Source organism: Xylaria bambusicola (assembly GCF_022495145.1).
Source record: "Xylaria bambusicola strain CBS 139988 unplaced genomic scaffold F5B22scaffold_105, whole genome shotgun sequence".
In the NCBI taxonomy this organism is placed as follows: domain Eukaryota; kingdom Fungi; phylum Ascomycota; class Sordariomycetes; order Xylariales; family Xylariaceae; genus Xylaria; species Xylaria bambusicola.
The window spans coordinates 20,019-39,372 of record NW_025953658.1 but is presented as its reverse complement, the minus strand read 5'-3'; the positions used below and the strand labels follow the sequence as shown (position 1 = coordinate 39,372).

Below are 19,354 nucleotides of genomic sequence, written 5' to 3'. Positions count from 1 at the left end.
TGCTTGTCAATCTTGCACGATATCCGCAGACAATGACTGATACACTGGACTGCTCGAGAATTCACGCCTTGTTCTGTCATCTCGAAATTAGTTATTGAATTAGAATGGACGGTTGATGATGCAATTGTATTAAGAAAGAGACGAGGAGTATGGGATGTCAATGGGATTTCTGATGATGAGTTAATATGGCATCTGCGTAGGTTAGGTAAGTTGAGGTGAGGGACATGCCTGCGAATAAGCCTCGAGCTGAGAATTTACGAAAAGCGGGGCGTAGTTGAAAGCAATGCGAGGCACAGGCACAGGCACAGGCAGAGGCAGAGGCAGAGGCAGAGATAGAGGCAGAGACACTGCTTGGACGACGACAAGTAAATGCGACCGTGTTCATCTCGCACTACCAAGATGATATCAACGGCCGGTGCAATATAACGAAATGTGGGGCATTGGATCGAACAGGCTGTCTGCTTATGGAAATACCCAAGTTGGAATATCCAAAATCTCAAATAGGTCAAGGTAGTTCTTCCGATGCGTAGTAATGTCAATGGGCCGAGTTGACCTGGTTGGTGACAATGGAGAGTTGGGGAGAAAAAAATGAACAGTACTTCGTGATGACAAGGGTAATCAATGAAGTGCTTGAGTGCTGAAGAAGAAGAGGAAGAAGAAGGGGAGGGGGTGACTGTTATGAGGATAATCAAGCGTGTAAGCTGGTACGACTAATGGGCATGATGGGTCTACGCGGTCGGAAGGTGAAGCAAGCTCGACAGAGCAGGTATGGATGCAGGGGTTATAACGCGACTCAAGAATGCAGCGCAACTCAATGAGCACGCGCGAAGAAGGGAAACTGGAGTTTCGACTATTGATGCAAAGGGGGGGGAAGAGGCAACTCCGGCGGCGACATACCTGATGGCAAGGAACCTAGAAGTTTACTACTATGGAAGGGATTCTGGTTGTCAGGATCATAGTTAATGGGCGAAGAGGAGTTGCCAACTGTGGTGGTTGACCATTGATAGGTTAGATGACAGACAACAGGCCACGGATGACACGAGATACCCCGGTAGGTAAGTCTAGTCTGATGTAAGTCGGTAGTTTAGGACCGGGTGGGCGAGTATGTGAGAACAAACGAACGAGGGGAAAGGCGATGGAAACAGGAGAGAGAGAGGTAAAGTTTAGGGTAAGTAGGTCAAGTAGGTCAAGAGTAAGTAAGTAGAGGGAGTGGGACGGGTTGGGTAGTCAATTAAGTGCACTTGAAGTGCATAGGTAGATCAAGGGCAGGCTTGGTATGGTAAGGCAAAGAAAGGAAAGGAGGGACAAGAGTTGGTTGGGGTTTGGGTTGGTAATTGGAAAAGGAACATAGGAACATGGGAACATGGGGTAATAATAATGGGCAAATGAGCCGGCAAAAGTAAAAGCAAAGGAGAAAAAAAAAAAAAAAAAAAAAAAAAACTTAATCAAAAAAGCACACAGTCCCAGTCCCAGTCCCAGTCGCAGTGCCAGTCCCGTCAGTTCGTTCCAAGTCGCTCGCTCGCTACCTAACGTCGTCCAGCTACCAAGACTACAATAATGTAGGTACAGTCAGTCGCTACGAGAAACCCTGGCAAGCTTTTTAGAAACAAACTAATCAACCCTCTTTCAGGCTAGGCTTATCGTCGGAACCCTCGCAGGGGTTGTTAGTTCCAGGGGCCCAATCGCCGTTGGCCATTGTTGGTGCGTCTGTGTCGTTGGGTCATCGTCGTCAGACAAGTGCTCACCCAAATGTCAGGTACTTGCCTCCAGGAGCTACCGAGGTACCTATACTTGCGCGACCACCAAATCGCCTTCGCCAACCGATGCGACGCAGGTACCTACATATGTACTTCCCTACCTACCACCTGCCTACCAAGCAACCTTAAAATACATACATGTAGGTAAGTAGGTACTAGAGTATACCTACCTACTAAGTACATACATACATACATATATGTATGTGTGGTAGGTAGCTATCATAGCTATCATAGAATGTCATGGCATAATACAGGGAGTATAGCATACTAAGTATACATAAATAAGTAAGAGGCCGTACCCAACGTATTACCTCCCCGTATAGTATTCCTACATAGTGATCAACCCCAGCTTTGGATGGCCTGGCTCTCTCTGTTGTCGGTTGGTATTAGTTAGGTCTGGTGCGCAGATACCGAGGTAACATCTGGCGACGGCACCTACATCCAACAACAATAGCACCAATAGTAGGAACAACACCAAGAGGCGTAGGAGATGGAGATGGGAACGTATATTTAGTTAGGTATGTTGTACTTGCCCAGTAGATCTTTCGAAACCACTAATTAGGCAGAAGCCCAAGGTGATTGAATGAATGACTAAATGACTGACTGAAGGATTAGCTGACAGAATTGACTTAAGTAGGAACTTGACGCCCTCATCTACCCACTACCTATATTATATACGCACGTACACACACACCCATACGCGCATAGGTATATATCTATATATATACATATACATATATGTATACAATACCACGTAGGCATAGAAATATATATGCTCCTGGCACAACCTCAGACACACTCAACTGGTGGATGTGAGAATCAACACTTTCATGATTACACCTGATTGGATGGAGTTGTCATCCCTTGCGCGCTTTACGCTACTAGTGTAGGTAGACTGGCTGACGTGACCCGATGCAAGTAATAATCATCAATCCCATACCCAAGTATGTCCGTCAGACTGGGGGGCATGATGGTTATTACATGTATGAAGCACCATCATACAAATCGGCAGATAGACGGATGCTCACTACTGCTGTAAGTACACGTGGTGTCACGTCTCGCATGTATATGAGAGGGCGAGGAACTGTCGAGTCCCATTGCTTGGCTGGTTCTTGATGATCAGATGGTCAATCAACATCATATATACTATATACTAATACCTGCGTATGCATACACATTACCTCAAATTTAGACTAGATGAGACAATTATGTTCTTCTACCGTAACTGGCAGGGTGTACTAGGGGTGCGTCAATCTAGCGCCAGGTCTAGTCCTCCTGGTCCTCATGGTTTAAAGTGGGCGTCGATTAAGCTCGGAGTTTGCGACGTCGTGACGCTGCAACATGGGGTCAGTATAGCCAGTTCCCATGCCCGAAGTTATTACCGACCGCAGCAGCTATCAATTCGTGTATTCGAATTTCACCATATTGGTTATATTACCTCCCTCCTATGATGTAGTTATTCGGTAAAATCGAGAGACTATGGTGAAGCATGCGCACACGTCTAAACTATATAGCCTACCTAGGTAAGCAGGCACCTGTTTAAGTCATTTAAATTCTTTGTCACGAGGATTTAGCCGGAATGAGCGACGGCTTCCATCCTGTTCGGCATTAGAGAGTTTGAATCTATCAAGATCGAGCAAAGGGCAGGGATTGTTGCTGCGTATTTGTAGTATACGATGATATGATGTGATAGGCTATGTATTACTGTAATAAGTCAAGTAGATATTACATATGCGTAGGAATTGTTAGTGAATATGAATCAAGCTGAGAAGGTTTAGGCCCGCACTAACTCTTCAAGGGTTGGGCAACCCTGGACAACCAGAAAGGCACGATATCAAAGTCTGATTGCGTGCGCTAAGCAGTCTTTTTTTTCCCCCGGCTTTTTCTTTATCTGATACTTCTTTGGGGGCGTTCTTCACCCTCTTCTTTCTGCCTCCCGGGCCCGAGGTTTGTTCAAACGGTTTGCTTTGCCTGACCCTTGTTACCCAAGTTCCAGCCGGTGGAGAAGGCATTTATCGAAAGAACGGCGCATAGTCCGGGTGTCTGTCCGGGTGTAGCCAATATAACGAATCATATAACCCAAAAGGGGGTCGATTGATTCTCACTGGATTGGAATGTGACACTCCCTCCTGCTCATTGGAATAAATTCCCCAGCAAACCTCAAACGTGTGACTAACGAGAATTTGCTCAGCCCCCAATGTTGTTGCAAAGGTGCCGAAAGTGCTGAATACGAAGCATACATTGGGTAACCAACGGCAGCCACAGCGTGAAAGACAAAAGACGTTATGTTTGTAAGTGACCAGCTTGACTAATGATCTGCGCCGGATCTCCTCGATTTAATGAGGTGGGGATCGCGGGTTGCTGTGATTCGTACGCCGCAAATGTGTTGCGAAAGGTGGCTGGGCCGTAGTGTAGGCATTCCTAGGTTAGTTTCAATGGCCAATGCATCATGTCAATCCATATTCCACCCACAATAGTGTAGCAACCAGGTGTTGGGAGTAGCCGTGAAGGAATCAATTACGACCGGATTGGGGCGATGCACGTACAACCAACCAACCGAGTTGTTCCCGAGCTGACAGGCTCAAATATAGCCTACATGTGTGACTCTAACCTGTGCAATACACTACAACCTCCTACCTAGGCAAGCAGGTACCTTTAGTCCTGGCCTTTGGGTGATTTTATTGATTTATCAAGGATGGATGTGCGTATGCCTAGATATAGGCGAGAGGCGATAACAGAATAAACCAGATTAATAACGCCATCTTGCTGCATCCATCCATCCCTCGTTGCCAACGTGGCCGAAACAGCACAGAGGCTAGACAGTTAGTTATTACCGCATTGAGCGAATTATTATTAGCCAATGTAATAAAGGGTTGGTATCAAACCGTAGCAGGTTGTAGTAGTCATCTGTACGACCTGCCCTTGGGCAACTATTAGTGATGATGCGTAATGGAATGGAGAGAGATGCATTGCTGTGCAACCTAATCTACCGAGGTAGAGAGTGTCGTGAGCGAAGGAGCTACCTAATAGGCCTAATAGGAGAGCCGAGAAAAAACATTTTATTTTGCCCAAGGTTGCAGGCTGATATGACATGTCACGTTGGTCTTGTCAAAAGCAACGCCGAGTAGAACCAGATATCCGGAGCTAGTTTCAGGTAACGGCATAACAACAAATCGGCAGATGCGCGACCGGTAGTCAAGTACTGGTACACATCCCATATCCAAGATCCACGTCCAGATGCAGATGAGAAGATACAGATACGTGCAACACGATGCGAAGGGCGATTAATCAGCCCGATGATTACTAGATAGGCTGTCAGACAATAGATAGCTGAGTTACCAGTCGACCAGTCAGTAGCTGTCAAGACTTTGATGTGTGCCTGGGCTCATTGACGCCAAGACGAACGCGAATACTCATCAACGGACCGACCTGGGTGGTAGACGTGATTCTGCTGGCTCCCTCTGAGTGGAGACAAGATCCGAATGATGGCATTGAAACAACCTGTTCTAGACTTCCAGCCACAGTGAGAAAATCCTACGATTGTCATGTGATGCTTCACTTCTTCATCTTCTCCCTTTACTTACCAACCGCCCAATAGGCAGTACCGGGATAGGCACATCTCGTATGCGCCAAGCTCAAAACTAACGTCGTTTTTAACACATGTCTGCATTCTACATTCCTCCTCTCAACGCCGGGGCGCAAGCAATCATGGGAAAGAAAGAAAAAGAGAGAGAACGCTCTTCCCAGTAAATAATGTCGCACATGGGGCCCTTCTCTGTGCCACCTCGGGCTCTGCTCAACACAGACGAAGTACTACCCGGCACTTGTCCTAGGTCACTGATAGTCGGCCGATTCAGTGTTTCGATGGTATGACAAACTGCTGCAAACATGCGGCGAAAGAGACTTTCGTCTTATCGCGTCCTTTTTTTGGCATCTGATTCCAGGATTACATATCTGGTGACACGCCATCTGTGCAACGCTCGTGAAATGAAGAGAAAGAGAGGAAGAGATGGAAAAAGTGTAAGAAGGACGGTACCAATAAGAAACGACACTGTGATCAGCATGAAACCCCCAACTACTTGTTTCATATCAAGTCGCGCCAGGGAGTCTAAAGCCAACAGCAAAGAAGAAGGCAACGGCAAATGCGCCACCAACAAAGGCTTCAGAGATACGTGTTTCAGTCACTGTAGGTACAAGTCGGAAAATTGAGAGAGCGACTTGTACTCAAGGCGACCCAACGGGCTGCCGTAATTCCCGGGACAGCGATTGTTTGCGGGGTGCAGGATTTCAACAAACAGTTGTGCAATGTAATTAACTCGGTGCCAATCTTAGCTACCATCGGATAACAAAGCCATCATCGATCCACTTTGTGTGCGCCGTCTCGCAAAGTAGGCCTTCTCGCATCACCGCCCCTTCCCGATAGAAGATTAAAGTGTTCACAGGATGCCTCGGATCGCACTTCCTTTGACAAAGTCCTCTCCCTGAGAGGTTGACCAACAGCTTCAACGCCGCCTTCGCCGCACAATTAGCTACTCGGATGATTGACGCCGCAAGGCAGCATCATGAGGTCCACAGGTATCCAGCCGAGACTACTAACAAGACGCATCTTAACGGCAAATTTTGGAATGATTCGTTGAATGTTTTTCAGGAGTTTATATATCAATCTCTATTGATGGCACAGCACAGCACTCTATACGGTCCGCAACTAGGATACGCGCTCGAATATCAAGAAGTTGTCGGTCAAGCGTCATTACGATGCAACCTTACAAGATAAAGTCTGCCCGGGTATGTGCCTTGGTCGGTGTCGTCCAGTTGCCCTTGCCACTAGTAGACTTACACATGTAAACATGGTTCTCAGAAACCAAAGATAGGACGAATGACGAATTGTGCATGTTAGTGTTAGTAACGAGCAAGAGCCAACAGCATAACTCTAATTGGGCCGGCCACATGTGAATTTTCGGATCGGGCTGCGGCACAAACATGTTAGTGACAAGGGATCCCCTGCATTTAAGAACCTGCAGGAACCCCAATACCCATCACCGGGCTCGCCGAAGACAGTTTTCTCTTTCTCCCTATTTCTAGATGAGACTGCCATCAAGATATTCCCACGCGGATGGAATTATGAGACAAAATACAGAGAAGAGGGGGTGGAGCGAGACAGAGCAAGGCTCTTCAACAAGTGAGGGCCAACAAGCATACCTATTGCTTGGTGATATTCTCTTTAATGGGCTCTCTGTGTAATTGAACAACAGTAGCCGTGGTGAGATGCGCACAGTTTGCGAAAGTTCCATGGAATTGAGTCTAGCCTTGCGCATAGTTGTTGCCAGCTAAGGATGAGGCTCAGTATTCTTAGTTGACTTCTACTTACCTGCATATACTTGTTAGGCAAGTATGACTCGAGTTTGCTTGCCACGGGCCTCAGTTTACAACATGACTTCGGGTCCTCATACTGCGATATTTCTCTCATCATGAACAGGCAAGTACGAGGGCATGGTATCTGCAGCTTCGTAGTTTTATCGAGGCACTAGGTGGCCCCTGCAATGCACCAAGCGAAGATTGGCCTCGTATCTGGTACGACTAATTGATGGGAAAGGGAAACAATGCATAACTAGAGCTTGAATGTATAACGGTATATAGGGACTGTGGATTCAACTTTTTACATTAGCAATATACCTGTATTCAGACCTTGCTCGGAAATTTATGTTACCGACAGGGCACCCTCGGGGAGGAATTTCGAGTGAAAACAACGGGGAGAATCAACCTCCCTGGTACCATGCTTGCCCTGAGAGCCGGGCGTTTCCTGAGAACTAAGAAGGGGTGTTATGAATCGAACGCGAATACTGTCTGTAAAGGCAGCTTGAACAGACGAAGCCAAAGCGGGTAGCGGAGATGTAGTGAATACGCCACCTCCTTCAGATTAATGATCAACTTTTTTCAGCCCGCAGTCCGAACGCCTCTCAAGTGACATATCCCCGCTTCATGAAAAGGTTTCCCGTCTATCATTTGATAGCCGTTTCGCTCTAGAAAGGTACCCTAGGATAGGTAATTCCGAAGTGTTACGTCATGTGCATGTGGCTACCTACAGAGGCACCTAGATCTCCCTCCGGACATTCCCCCAGTTCGGCCTAGGAGGCATGAACCTAGCAAGATATTGAGTTAAAACTAGGTATTAGAAGTATACAGTATGAGATTGGTAACTAGCAGGCTTCAGCTTCATCTAGTATACTCTAGGAGGGAGCATGTGACTATCATACCGGTTGCTTTTTGTTGAGAGCTGATTTAAGACATATCAGCTACAGTAGGTAAAGCTGGTAACAAGGGGTATCTTTGGCGGTTAGTTTTTCATGATGAAATACCTGATTCTCTTTGACCCCCTTTCTCTCCCTGCCACGTCGTGCTGTTTTCCCGCGTAACTGCAGCTTCGTTCATTCACGTTGCCGACTTGGCATCTCTATTTGAGACTCTGATACGATCGCGAATGTCTGTGGCTAGCTACGTGTCTTGGCTTTTAGAGTAAGTGACCGCTTAGCTGCTCATGTGATTTTGTTCGTGCCTTGGCCCTGACGTCCCTCTAGAGATACCTAGGAAAGGAGTTGGAGGGCATAATATTTCGAGGTAACATAGATGTCTCACAGACAAGGGCTTAGATAGCTTTTCGATGCTCCAGAGCATTGGGTCACGTTAAAAGTATCTCCCCAAACAGAAACCATCGTCGAACTATGGCTAGGTGGCAGAAAAGGGTCTCAAACCATGATGCCTATTTCGTGTCCTTGGCAACAGGTGCTGTAGTTATCATACCCTTGGGATGGGCTTTACGCTATCAGCAATTTCCAACTGCTAATTGGTCCCTTTGGGCTAGTTATTGTAACCATGGTCCAGGTTCTTAGCCATCGGAGAAACAACGTAGGGGAAGTGAAAGTTGCCAATCAAATACCTCCTAAATGCCTAAGACTGATACTTTCCTACAAAGGTGGGAGTTTGAAGATTACTGTACCTACATGTAGACAAGAAATCACAAAGCTTCTGGAAATGAATCAGGAAGTCTGGATGAAACACTCTGGCCTGAAAATAGCTCAAGAGCAGTTCTGTTCTATCAAGGTAGACCGTGAGCTAGGAGGGTGGTTCAAATTAATGATAATGTGAAAGAACAGGTGTTAGTGTATATATATTCATGTAGCTTCGTGCTTATGATGCCGTTTTAGCTTTCTAAACCCAGGCCTGATAAGATTGAGAAGTCAGTCCATGAGCCGAGAACGGAAGATTAGCAGATAGTTCATCGGGTGAGAGCCACATGATAGTTGCGAGATTTCGGTGAGACTTACAAGTGGTCTCTTATTGCCAATCCCTAACATTAGATACCATCTTCTTCAAAACAATGATATCGGGTTTCAGATGCACTGAATATGAATTCGTTGTCAAGCGGTGCTGACCGGTGAGAATGGCGGGCTTTACCTACACGGCTCATATTTGAACGATTCCGCAAAGAATTACGTAAGTTGCAGCATTTGGTCCGAGGCAGTGCGAAGATGGTATCTCATACATTAAAAGGAGTAAGGGGCTGTCATGATCTATCCCCCTCTCCCTCTGCCCCTTCCTCTTCCACCTCCACGTCCCCTTCCTGCTCTCCCACCCCTTTTCGCCTTGGGACGTACGCCCACATTTTCATACAGCAACTCCTCACCGAACGCCATCTCGCCAAACCTCATGTAACTAATCAACCCACGATCCACTATAGCAACAACGGCGTTGCGCCATCCGTGCTTAAGGCGCTTGTATACGGCGCCTGCCCCTTGTCTTCCCTCGTCTTTCTCTGGCGGATCCCATGGCGTAGATAGGAGTAGAGTGTCTAATTGTTCGAGGGTTGGGACGCTGGAGTCGCGTGCGTCTACAACTGCCATCTGGAAGTCAGGTGGCGGCGGCTTTGTCTTCACAAAGGGCGAATTGCTCTTCCAAATATGGAAGAAAATCTTGAAGGGAGCTTGTGGTTGAGGTATCTCAGACGGTAGAAGAGGAGCAGGCTTGTGTCGCTGTGCAAGAGCCAGTTGCTCGAAGATAGGTATATACGAACGATATAGGCCGGGTCTCACCAGTGGGCCATATCCTGAACAAGTAGAGCGCAGAGGAAAAGGCTTCTGTATAAGTGAATAGAGCCATTGCCAAAGTGACCGTGACGTTTGAGATGAGGGTGGCCGAGGTGCTAATGGCGTTGCGCGAAGAACTCTGTAACCTGTTCGTCTGAGATTGGAGTATACTTGGTATTTCTCAAGACTGATCTTGCCTCTTTCTCCATCTTTCCCGATGAAAAGCGCATACGCAGCTTGTAAACTCAGGGGAATCCCAAGCTCATAGTCCTCAAGCTTCCTTACATCCTCCTGCGATTCATCTGGTCCCTTCTCGACCGGGAAAACCTCCTCGATCCCTCGGACTGGCCACCATAGATCCAGGGTTCCTCTTTCAATCAGGAATAATGCTTCTTCCGGTAGTAGCCATGTCTTTGATCGTCCTGGACTGAACTTATCGGCAGTTGTGACAACACGGCCCGTCGACGTCAGCATGGTACTTTTATCCGCTTCGATGGCAACGACTCGGTCCCTTGCAAAAAGGCCCCGGACTGTATCGCGACTATTGGCCATCCCACTACCTGATTGCTTATCGGTCGCGGCGTCGGGTATTGATTCACTTTCAGGTGGCATATCAGCCCATCGATCGGGAAAATACCATCCGCATAGAGCATTGCGAGGTTGATGTTGACGGGTATAGCTCAGGACCTCATGCATTGCCGAGCGGCTCGATTCGAGGACGCCCTCTTGCGCGCGCGTGCCATGAGACTCAAAGTCCTTCTCTCCACGTCGTATCGCCCTGCTAGAGGCCTGCGACTTCTTACCGGGGCCAGTAAGAAGCGATGTGAACATTCGAAAGTCTTGGGCCTGGTCGCCATCTTCGCCGTCGAGAAGGCCGTCGTCGCTTGCAGCATTGAGCGAGGCGAGGGGTATATCTTCATCGTCGAATGGCATCTTTGCGCTGGAAGCGACAAGTCGGGGAAATTGCGAAGACCGGGTAAATCAGTTGGTCGGTCATATGATTTCCCAAGTGGTCTGCGCTCATCGAAGCGTCCTCCTACAAGTTATGGATCACACACCCCTTCATCCTACAGTGTATTGCAGAGTGTATTGCAGAATGTCGAAAACGAGTTCCCAAAAGTCTGAGTCGACGCTAGAGGGGCAGAAGCTTAGATCCTAGCTCAAACTTTAGTGATACCGTAGCTCCCTGCCTGACATGCCCCGCTGATAAAGCTGTAGTGGGGCCAAGCATTACCTACTGCTATGTACCTAGGTATCTCACCTGGGTATCGATGGATGGATAGCATTTGGGAATTTGGGATATGAACAAAACAAATATTTAGAGTATGTTGGCATATATAGTAGTACTACTAGGTATTTGAGTACCCGGTGCATCGGTTTATACTCACAGAGTAAAATGATTGAAACAAGTTGATAACAGATAACAGAGATTTTGCCCAAACTCAACCTCGAACAAGGGAAAAAAAGCAAATTTCCCTACTACGGGATTCAAGTTTACCTAGGTAGACAATTAAGTCTACACATTGGTAGGATAGTTGTGTCAGTGGCTGATACAAGTCATGCTAAAACATGATGAACATAACAATACCCAACAGATATCATGTAGAGTATAAAACTTTACGACGCCATAGATTGCGAAAGTTATTATGGAGGGCAGTTACTCGATACAACTTATACCAAGACATGACGCACCTCCTCCAACAGAGTTCATATAACATACAATGAACAACATGGGAGTTTGGCCGAGTGGTTAAGGCGCTGTGTTTAGGCTTAGACTCGATCTAAACTTGAATCCCGCAGTGGGAAACCGCGCAGGTTCGAATCCTGCAGCTCTCATTTTTGATTTTTGGAGAACTTCCTCCCCAAGGAAAAGAGTATATCCGGTTCCCCTGTGTGAATTTTTGGTGTTTAAGGTTACGTAATCCAGCGATTACCTAGGCGCCTAGGTACTCCGCAGACCACCCGCCCAGTCTTGGAACGCCAAATTGGGTTTGCCAGTCTACCTAACATATATAGCATAGAGTTATAGAATAGGATGCATTAGGTTCGAGAGTAATACTTGAACTTATCTATAGCTGGGTATGTTAAACGTTTAGATTAGTAAGTGATTGAAGAGCATCCATCGTCTAGAGATGATCACGTTCATCTTTAGTGGCTGGTAAAATTTCCACATGTCGGTAGTCTTACAGAGCTTACACGACACCATCGCCACTTCTGACAGGATGAGAATCATGGCAATCTGAGAGTGTCCACATAGGATAGGTTACCTTCCTACAATGCCACACGCATTACCCAATCGCCTTGTCCTTTCATGCCTTACGTTCTTGCCATACAAAACAGCTGGTTGAGTAGACTTTGAATTATCTTCTGGCTCTTTGGCTCTTTCTACCGTCTGCGGACGGCTAGGCTAGACTAACTACTTCATGCCCACCAAACAGCCCCTGTTCCGAGATCAGCTCGTTGGGTGCTTTGCATGTGCCCGAATAACAGTAAGCCATTGTACCCTCGGTTGTTCCAGATATACACCCGTCCAATGCTCTCATAGGAACCCCCTAAAGTTGTAGAGCGCCTTCGGAGCCAGGTTCGTCGTTCAGAACGTTTAGTCCAAATATTCGTCCTAGCCCAACAGAGGCCGGCGTGATAAACCATCATAATGACCAGAACCGCCTATGCGCACATTGACCATACTGGGGAATCGCTTTATTCTTGAAACGTCAGAAACCGCTTCAATGCATGAAGACGCCTGAAAAACGCCAATGACACCGATGCGCCTCCCAGGCTTTCTAGACCATGCTTCCCTGCCGTGAACCACCCCGAGCACCCATCAACCCTTTCATTGCCAATCGCAACATTTGACCTGTCCTTCAAAACAAGCAAAGAACACAGCACTGTCGTGGGTCCTCGATATTGGTCCATTTATCCTTCGCTCCATATCAATCATAAATGTGGCCAGTCATTGCCGCAAGCTTGCAATTTGGCCAAGATGTAGAAGTTCCCAATGGCGCCTTCACTTGGCAGCGACCTGAACAGCTCCGGATTCCCATAATCCAAGGTCTCTGAATGATAACAGTAGATATGAATACCGCCTTTCGTGTGTGAGACTTGGGCCAGTATCATGCTTCAAACATTGGCTGTAGGCGTATAACATGATACCATATGATGGTCCCTGCTATAATTGGGACAGGGCAGTCTCGTTCTCTCCGTTTCATCAGGTGATTCTGATCATCTATGACCAAGAAAATGCAAAGCTAATATTCTGGTGCTTAACGGAATCTGGACTGCAGCGATCTCTCCCTATTGGCGGAGGCTGTTATTGCTACCAATTGCTCGCCACAGCATTTGTCATGCGTCATAACGTCCTTTCAAAACGTCATACTTAGCTTTTCCTCATTCAATCAATGGCCTTTTCTGCCCTCCTACGAGGCAAAGCCCTAATGTCGCTAGCGCGTTAGCATCGTTAGCTAATACGATATTTCGTGCTGGGAGCATGGGATTAGCATGGTCGACAGACGAAGCATCTTTCGCTGCTTGCTCGATAGCGTCCATTTCTTCTTTGCAGGCTTGGTGATCCTGGGGACAGATCACAATTGGCTGCCGAAGAGTGATATCTCGGGCTGAGGTCATGCTCGCCTGAAGATTTCGTATTAGTGACTGGCCACTGATTCCAGCAAGATCACAAAATCATGATAGCAGATACGCACCTTGATACTTAGAAAGAATTCTATTTTATACAGAGTCGACGTTGTGGTGAAGGATGTTACCTCGTAATTAGGAAACGCCGGCTGCCCCCTCCGGATGATTCCGTTTGAATCACGCAAGTCTTTATGCGGGAAAATGACATCCATATTGGTCACGTAGCCGTCCTCAGATAACTTTGTTCCCACATTTTGGACATGCTTCTGTATCCGGTTGACCTTCTTCGTCGGTTCGTCACCCTCGGGGTTGTAGGTAATCTCCTCCTCAATGGCCAAGGTAATGCTCTTCACTGTGACTTTTCTAGCTTTCGCCATCCAGTCTAGGTTCGGCGCCAGTTTGATATAAACGGTGATTGGGTCGGTGGGGCCATAACTCCATCTCGGTAATGATATAACAAGCGTGACAATATTATCAGTAGTTGCGATTTTAGTTTCCGGGCGGTTGTACATTCCAAAGGTTGATAATGTGTCGTATCGTTGTAAGGGAACTGGGAATGCATATTTGTTCTGCACACTTGGGCCCTGCTGTACCGTGACGACTAATTCATAGTACGTTTCAGCCGTCCTACTAGGAAGCTGTAACGATGCTGGCGGTATTCTTCTGCTTGTTTCTTCACCCCCTCGTCCGAACGGTATAAATAAGACAAAGGGTAAATCCATGGCGATAACATTCTCCGCCTCCCTACCAGAAGCGCATCTATATAATAACAGCTCTCTACCAACAACATCGGTCGTCTCCCTTCGGGGGGTACCAAGATGGCGCTTGGCCACATTTTCCGCGGCCGGATGAATGGTTTCTCTTCGTTGTAGACATATTCGGACAAGCGAGATGGCGATAGGAGCAGAAATACCCTGTTGTGGGCGAATCTCAACTTTGCCTTCTATACGCGGCTATAGGTCACGTTAGTCTACCATTTTTCTCCTTCGCATGCTAGCTGCTGCAAGAAATATCAAAACACGATGTACGAATAAGCTCCAACTACGACGCCTCTACCGAGAGAATGAAGATAGCAGAGGGTCCACAATGCGACAGCCATGTATCGATACCTAAGTTCAGACCGTCAAAGCCGCAAGCCACTTACCAACGTCGCTGAAATGCCTGGATATCCGACCAAGAAACTGCTGTTTGGTGGGCCCGAAACACGGACGAAGGCGGCCACTCGATCCGTCATGTTTCGTCGCACGAGAAGATCGTCATGAAGGTGGTGATGCTAGAGAATACCGGATACAGCGAGGGCGGGGTTGAAACTTAGTGACGGCAACAACAGCGGCGCAGTGTTGACCACATCTATGCCGTGTCTACGGCCGTGCGCCGGGGGACGGACGAGAAGAATGCGACGGTTGGATGGGTTCACGTTTGGCAAGGTCGGTGCAATTACCAGGGGGCTGAGAGTCGGTGTACGCGGCGGGTGGTGAGCGGTGGGCGGTGGGCAAAGATATCAGGCGATTGGGGACCTCTTCTCGGTAGTGGTTGTTGAGGTCGTTGGTAAAGTCGACGCCCACAACGGCCAAAAAGCCAATTTGCGGAGGGAGGGGTGATTGATGGGAAGCCGAGCTGAAGGCCGGTCTAGTCAGTAGTACTCTAGGTGGGCCTGTTTGTTTGGTGTTCCCGTCAACAGATAGCGTCAGGGCGGCGGCGAGTGCGAGTGCGTATATGAGTGCGAATGCGGCCGGCGGCGGAGATGGAAATGGGGAAAAGCAGCGTGTAGATTGATTGAATGATGGGTTGATTGCCGTTTACAAACTACACTAGGTAGAATTAGATTCCCATTAGTCTGCTAGGGCTGCGAATCGAATATCGCTCCACCACGGGTCCACGGCTAGTGCAGCGAATCCAGACTGTAGAGTAGGTATGCTGTGGCATAGACTGATCCAAGGACAAACCAAGAGCAATCAATCAGCCGGGGGGGATGAGGAGAGGGGGGGATAGAAGGTGAGGAGCAACAAATTGAGTGGCTGACGAAGACTGACTGTAGCATAAGGAAATGGGACTGCACCTATCAGCTTTTACCAATGTGGTCACGGCCGCAAGCTGATTTCCCCACGATGCGACAAGCCCTCAAACACGGTTCTTCGTGATACATGAGAAAGAAAGCGAATGGACGCAAAAACAAAGCAAAGAAAAGAGAAGAGATAGCGAGAGAAATAGGAGCTGACCTGTCCTATCCTATACTACAGCTGTCAGTGGTTTGGACTTTGCAGGAACCAACCTTCCTTGAACTACCTACCTAACTTCTAAGCTTTCTCTTCGACAGCACACACTGTAGCCGCAGTTAGGCGGTCAAGTACAGCACCTGTATCTTTGTATGTATGTATGTAGGTATGGTACGGGAAGATTCCGGATAACCAACCGAGATGAATACAGAGTTTGGATATCAGTAACGGTCATATGCTACGTGGTCTATGCTTAATAATACCTCACAGACCGTTGCTAGATGACAATTTCGAGGAGAATGGAATATTGCTGAATCCACAAGGTTCTCGTTCAGCCAAATCCTCATACCTACCTACATATTACTCCACCGTGGAACAACAGTGCACTACATGTGCAGTACATTCTATACCTATCTTAGCGAGAAGTTGAAGACTCTGATATACCTAACCAGGCGGTCAAGACTAGACTCCATAGGTAGACTCATATACTTGACCACATCTAAAATAAGATGCCCTGACAGCCTTGGATGCGAATTAAGTCGAATAGTATAGCTGAACGAGAAGCTGACAGACGGGCTCAGAAGCTGAAGGAATTGAGTTCGCCTGAAACTTAAGTAGGTTGAGTCTTACCTACACTACAAGTTCTTGAACCTATACAGTAAAAGTAGAAGATACCGAGCCCCTCTATATTTATCTGCCTTGGTATCGAAGAAGTCGCAAGAAATCACCGTCGAAGTATCATGAACATGCATGTCTTGTTGTTGTTAGGTGAGTTCCTAGTAATTAATGTAATCGTCCGGCCACGAACCCCAGTCCTAGGGGATAACGTAGCTACCTAGTAGCAAATGATGTCGATATGTAGGTCTACATGTACCAGCATCGTGGCCATCTGGCGTCTCAACACGTGGGACTGGAGACTTGTGGCACATCTCTTCACCATTTCTGACCATCCAGCAGGACTCACACTGTGATGTGACCCCTCTCCGCCAGACCTGGTCCTATTTCTAGATACTGATCTAGACTAGCCTAGGACTTTTTAGGTTGGGGACTAGGTAGCAGAGACAAGGGCCCGAGCTGACGTCTGCCGATTCATGCATACTCGCATACGTACTTAAAGTAGGTAGCAGCAGGGTTCCAATCCAAAGGCGCCCAGGAAACCCAAATAAGGCTGACTTGGGGTCAACTTGGCGAATCCCATTGCCTTCCTTACATACTTAAGTACAGTAGGTACGGAGTATAGATTACCTATCACCAGGCTAAGTAGACTGCCAATCAGGGCTTTGACAGGTGCCCGCGCTTGGGACGGTAGCATACGAAAGTTGGAGTCAAAAACATGCACTTTCTCTTTTAATTCTTATTACTTATGGGACTGTATGCGCATGTATGCGCTTCATATTCATTACCTACTCTCGGAAATATTCTTAGGCATCGTATTGATGTCACCGTGTCTCGTGTATACATATATACCTATCTCTTTATGCATTTACTATACCTACCACGTACCCCAGCTTGAGTGTGAAGCAGACTATTAGTGCTTATCAAAATTGCTTCAGCATCATCAGACAATCAGCAGGCAAGGAGTCATCTTGGTGTTCATCTATTCGCATCTTCCAAATCTATAATACAATTGCTTCACTCATTACATCGCGTAGTGAGTACACAAGATACCTATCTCGGTATCATTGTGGACAAATACTGAAGATGCATGTGGTACATGTCGATAGGTAGGTACTAGGTATAGGTAGCGCACGCTACCTGCTAGGAACGCGCTAATCGAACCCCCACCTCAAGTCAGATCAAGTGAGGTCATTGGTTGTTACCAAATAAGTATATGTAAGTACCCAGGTAGCCTACCTACCCGGACGCGGAGGTGGGTAGGTGTCAATGAATTCGGCATCTCCAATTTGTTAACATTTTCCTAGTTCTGTTGAATCGTTGCCGTTCGACTTGGTCGAGATCAGCCTGTACATAACGACCCTCACGAACATAATATCGAGCGGGGTCGCCAATCCGCTACGCCATGTCTGTGACCCTGCACACCAATCTCGGCGATCTCAAGATCGAGGTCTTCTGCGAAAGCGTACCCAAGACTGCTGAGGTTGGTACTCCATCCAGCTCACCGTGAATCTTTTACCAACACAGATTGAACTAATGAACTTTTTTGTAGAATTTCCTCGCTCTCTGTGCCTCCAACTACTACGACCAGTCCCCGTTTCACCGATTGATTCCTGGTTTCATGGTGCAGACCGGCGGCCCTGCGACCCCAACTCCAGATAATCCAAAAGGCGGAAAGTCGATATGGGGTGGCACATTTGAGGACGAGATTCGCCCGGCGCTCAAACATAATTCGCGCGGTATCGTATCTATGGCAAACAAAGGAGCGAGCACCAACGGTTCACAGTTTTTCGTCCTGTTTGACAAAGCGCCGCATCTCGATGGGCTCAATACGGTCTTTGGAAAGCTCTTGGGGGATGACAGCTTGAGGACGTTGGCGAAGCTGGAGGCCATCGAAGTTGACAAGAAAAACAGACCCAAGGAAAAGGCTGTTATCGAAAGAGTCACTATACACGCCAATCCCGTTGCCGGTTGAGATTCAGAATTCGAGACGGCTCTCATAATCAACATGTTAGCAATACTTCACCTTCGGGGCGCAAGGAGGAGACTCTCTAGATGTGCCTATTCCGGATCTTTCGATTCGCTAGTATGCTTGAGCCCTCACGGGAAGCTGTCATACAGTGTATCCCTTGGCTATCACGACTCGCATGTATGTGTATGTGTGGTTTGTGTGTGCGACTATTCCGATAGCCGGGTGGAGATTCTAGGGAACACCCGTCTTTTGAGCTAGGTATTATGAATTGCCGACCCTTCGTATCATGACACACCACAAAAGACGTAGGTAACGCCCATTATTCGGGAGGAGAGCGCCAAGAATTTGTTAGATAGGGTAGCTGATCGGCCTGGCACACTTCATAAAGCGACCTATCAGGATTCCGCCAATACGCCACCTCGGTTGTTTACCAGGGTGCCAGGTTCATGCGAAGCATTGAATCCTTTCTAGTAGATGGAGGCCGGAACCGCTTTAAAGCGATGGTCAGAGATGGTATATGGACCCCATGCGTTTGACCGCCTGGAAATCATGGCAAGAGGCAGCGGGACTCATTGTCATTCGTAATCAGGTTATTAAATACGTCCTAAACGCTCAATATGTAGTCACAATCTGACCATAAGCTGCCCAGTATACCAGGCGAGGTTAAGCTACGCACTCAGGTAGTGGATAGGAGAGAACTGAGCTGAAAGCGATAACCAATAATAGGTTCCCAAGTATGAAGATTAAACGCATTTCCTGACTCTACATACTGCAGTAAGGCTCAGGCGAGGCGCATTCTCCCTAAACCTCTTGGAACCGTGAAACGGCCATTGCGCATTTATGCATTGTTTTATGCAGAGAGAAATACTCCTTGGAACGGTTCGAGCCCTCAAAACCGTCCCAGCCTGTTTTAACCGTCAACTACAGTAGGGCAAGCGAACAAAAGCCCACCAGGACCATGTTGTCGATGGCAGGTTGCCCGGCATTACTGGAATTTCCAGCTGCTACTGCTGCTGCTGCTGATGGATTGATTCGATTAGACGTTTAAACGACTGATTTACTACCTATGATTATTCTTCC

At 47.4% G+C, this 19,354-nt stretch overlaps 4 protein-coding genes and 1 non-coding gene across 5 annotated transcripts; 2 read left to right on the top strand and 3 right to left on the bottom strand.

Annotated features, from left to right (window-relative positions):
* Window positions 1-4,546: 4,546 nt before the first annotated feature.
* F5B22DRAFT_45281 (uncharacterized protein) lies at window positions 4,547-4,996 on the bottom strand. Its single transcript, XM_047971974.1, has one exon. It carries the CDS (start codon window positions 4,848-4,850, stop codon window positions 4,611-4,613), a length of 240 nt encoding a protein of 79 aa, XP_047824713.1. The 5' UTR covers window positions 4,851-4,996; the 3' UTR covers window positions 4,547-4,610.
* A 4,156-nt stretch (window positions 4,997-9,152) lies between these two features.
* Window positions 9,153-11,153, bottom strand: F5B22DRAFT_45287 (tRNA-splicing endonuclease subunit sen54 N-term-domain-containing protein). Its single transcript, XM_047971975.1, has one exon. It carries the CDS (start codon window positions 10,769-10,771, stop codon window positions 9,326-9,328), a length of 1,446 nt encoding a protein of 481 aa, XP_047824712.1. The 5' UTR covers window positions 10,772-11,153; the 3' UTR covers window positions 9,153-9,325.
* Window positions 11,154-11,570: 417 nt separating this feature from the next.
* On the top strand, window positions 11,571-11,674 carry F5B22DRAFT_t204. The gene has a single exon. It is a non-coding gene; the product is annotated as a tRNA-Leu (tRNA).
* A 1,183-nt stretch (window positions 11,675-12,857) lies between these two features.
* On the bottom strand, window positions 12,858-15,187 carry F5B22DRAFT_45258 (arrestin domain-containing protein). Its single transcript, XM_047971973.1, has 3 exons — window positions 14,616-15,187; window positions 13,540-14,424; window positions 12,858-13,468 (listed from the first exon to the last, which is right to left on the bottom strand). Exons 1-3 carry the CDS (start codon window positions 14,703-14,705, stop codon window positions 13,226-13,228), a joined length of 1,218 nt encoding a protein of 405 aa, XP_047824711.1. The 5' UTR covers window positions 14,706-15,187; the 3' UTR covers window positions 12,858-13,225.
* A 2,232-nt stretch (window positions 15,188-17,419) lies between these two features.
* On the top strand, window positions 17,420-18,820 carry F5B22DRAFT_45025 (peptidyl-prolyl cis-trans isomerase-like 3). Its single transcript, XM_047971953.1, has 4 exons — window positions 17,420-17,520; window positions 17,610-17,785; window positions 17,855-18,579; window positions 18,663-18,820. The coding sequence occupies exons 2-3, from the start codon at window positions 17,708-17,710 to the stop codon at window positions 18,275-18,277; spliced, it is 501 nt and encodes a 166-aa protein (XP_047824710.1). The 5' UTR covers window positions 17,420-17,520; window positions 17,610-17,707; the 3' UTR covers window positions 18,278-18,579; window positions 18,663-18,820.
* The last annotated feature ends 534 nt before the right edge of the window (window positions 18,821-19,354 follow it).

Coding starts and splice junctions, on each gene's coding strand:
- F5B22DRAFT_45258 (XM_047971973.1), bottom strand. CDS start 14,705: ATGACGGATCGAGTGGCCGCCTTCGTCCGTGTTTCGGGCCCACCAAAC. Junction 14,425..14,615: donor CAGGCATTTCAGCGACGTTG/GTAAGTGGCTTG, acceptor CGTGACCTATAG/CCGCGTATAGAAGGCAAAGT. Junction 13,469..13,539: donor AATTCTTTCTAAGTATCAAG/GTGCGTATCTGC, acceptor CGAAATCTTCAG/GCGAGCATGACCTCAGCCCG.
- F5B22DRAFT_45025 (XM_047971953.1), top strand. CDS start 17,708: ATGTCTGTGACCCTGCACACCAATCTCGGCGATCTCAAGATCGAGGTC. Junction 17,786..17,854: donor GCGTACCCAAGACTGCTGAG/GTTGGTACTCCA, acceptor ACTTTTTTGTAG/AATTTCCTCGCTCTCTGTGC.
- F5B22DRAFT_45287 (XM_047971975.1), bottom strand. CDS start 10,771: ATGCCATTCGACGATGAAGATATACCCCTCGCCTCGCTCAATGCTGCA.
- F5B22DRAFT_45281 (XM_047971974.1), bottom strand. CDS start 4,850: ATGTCATATCAGCCTGCAACCTTGGGCAAAATAAAATGTTTTTTCTCG.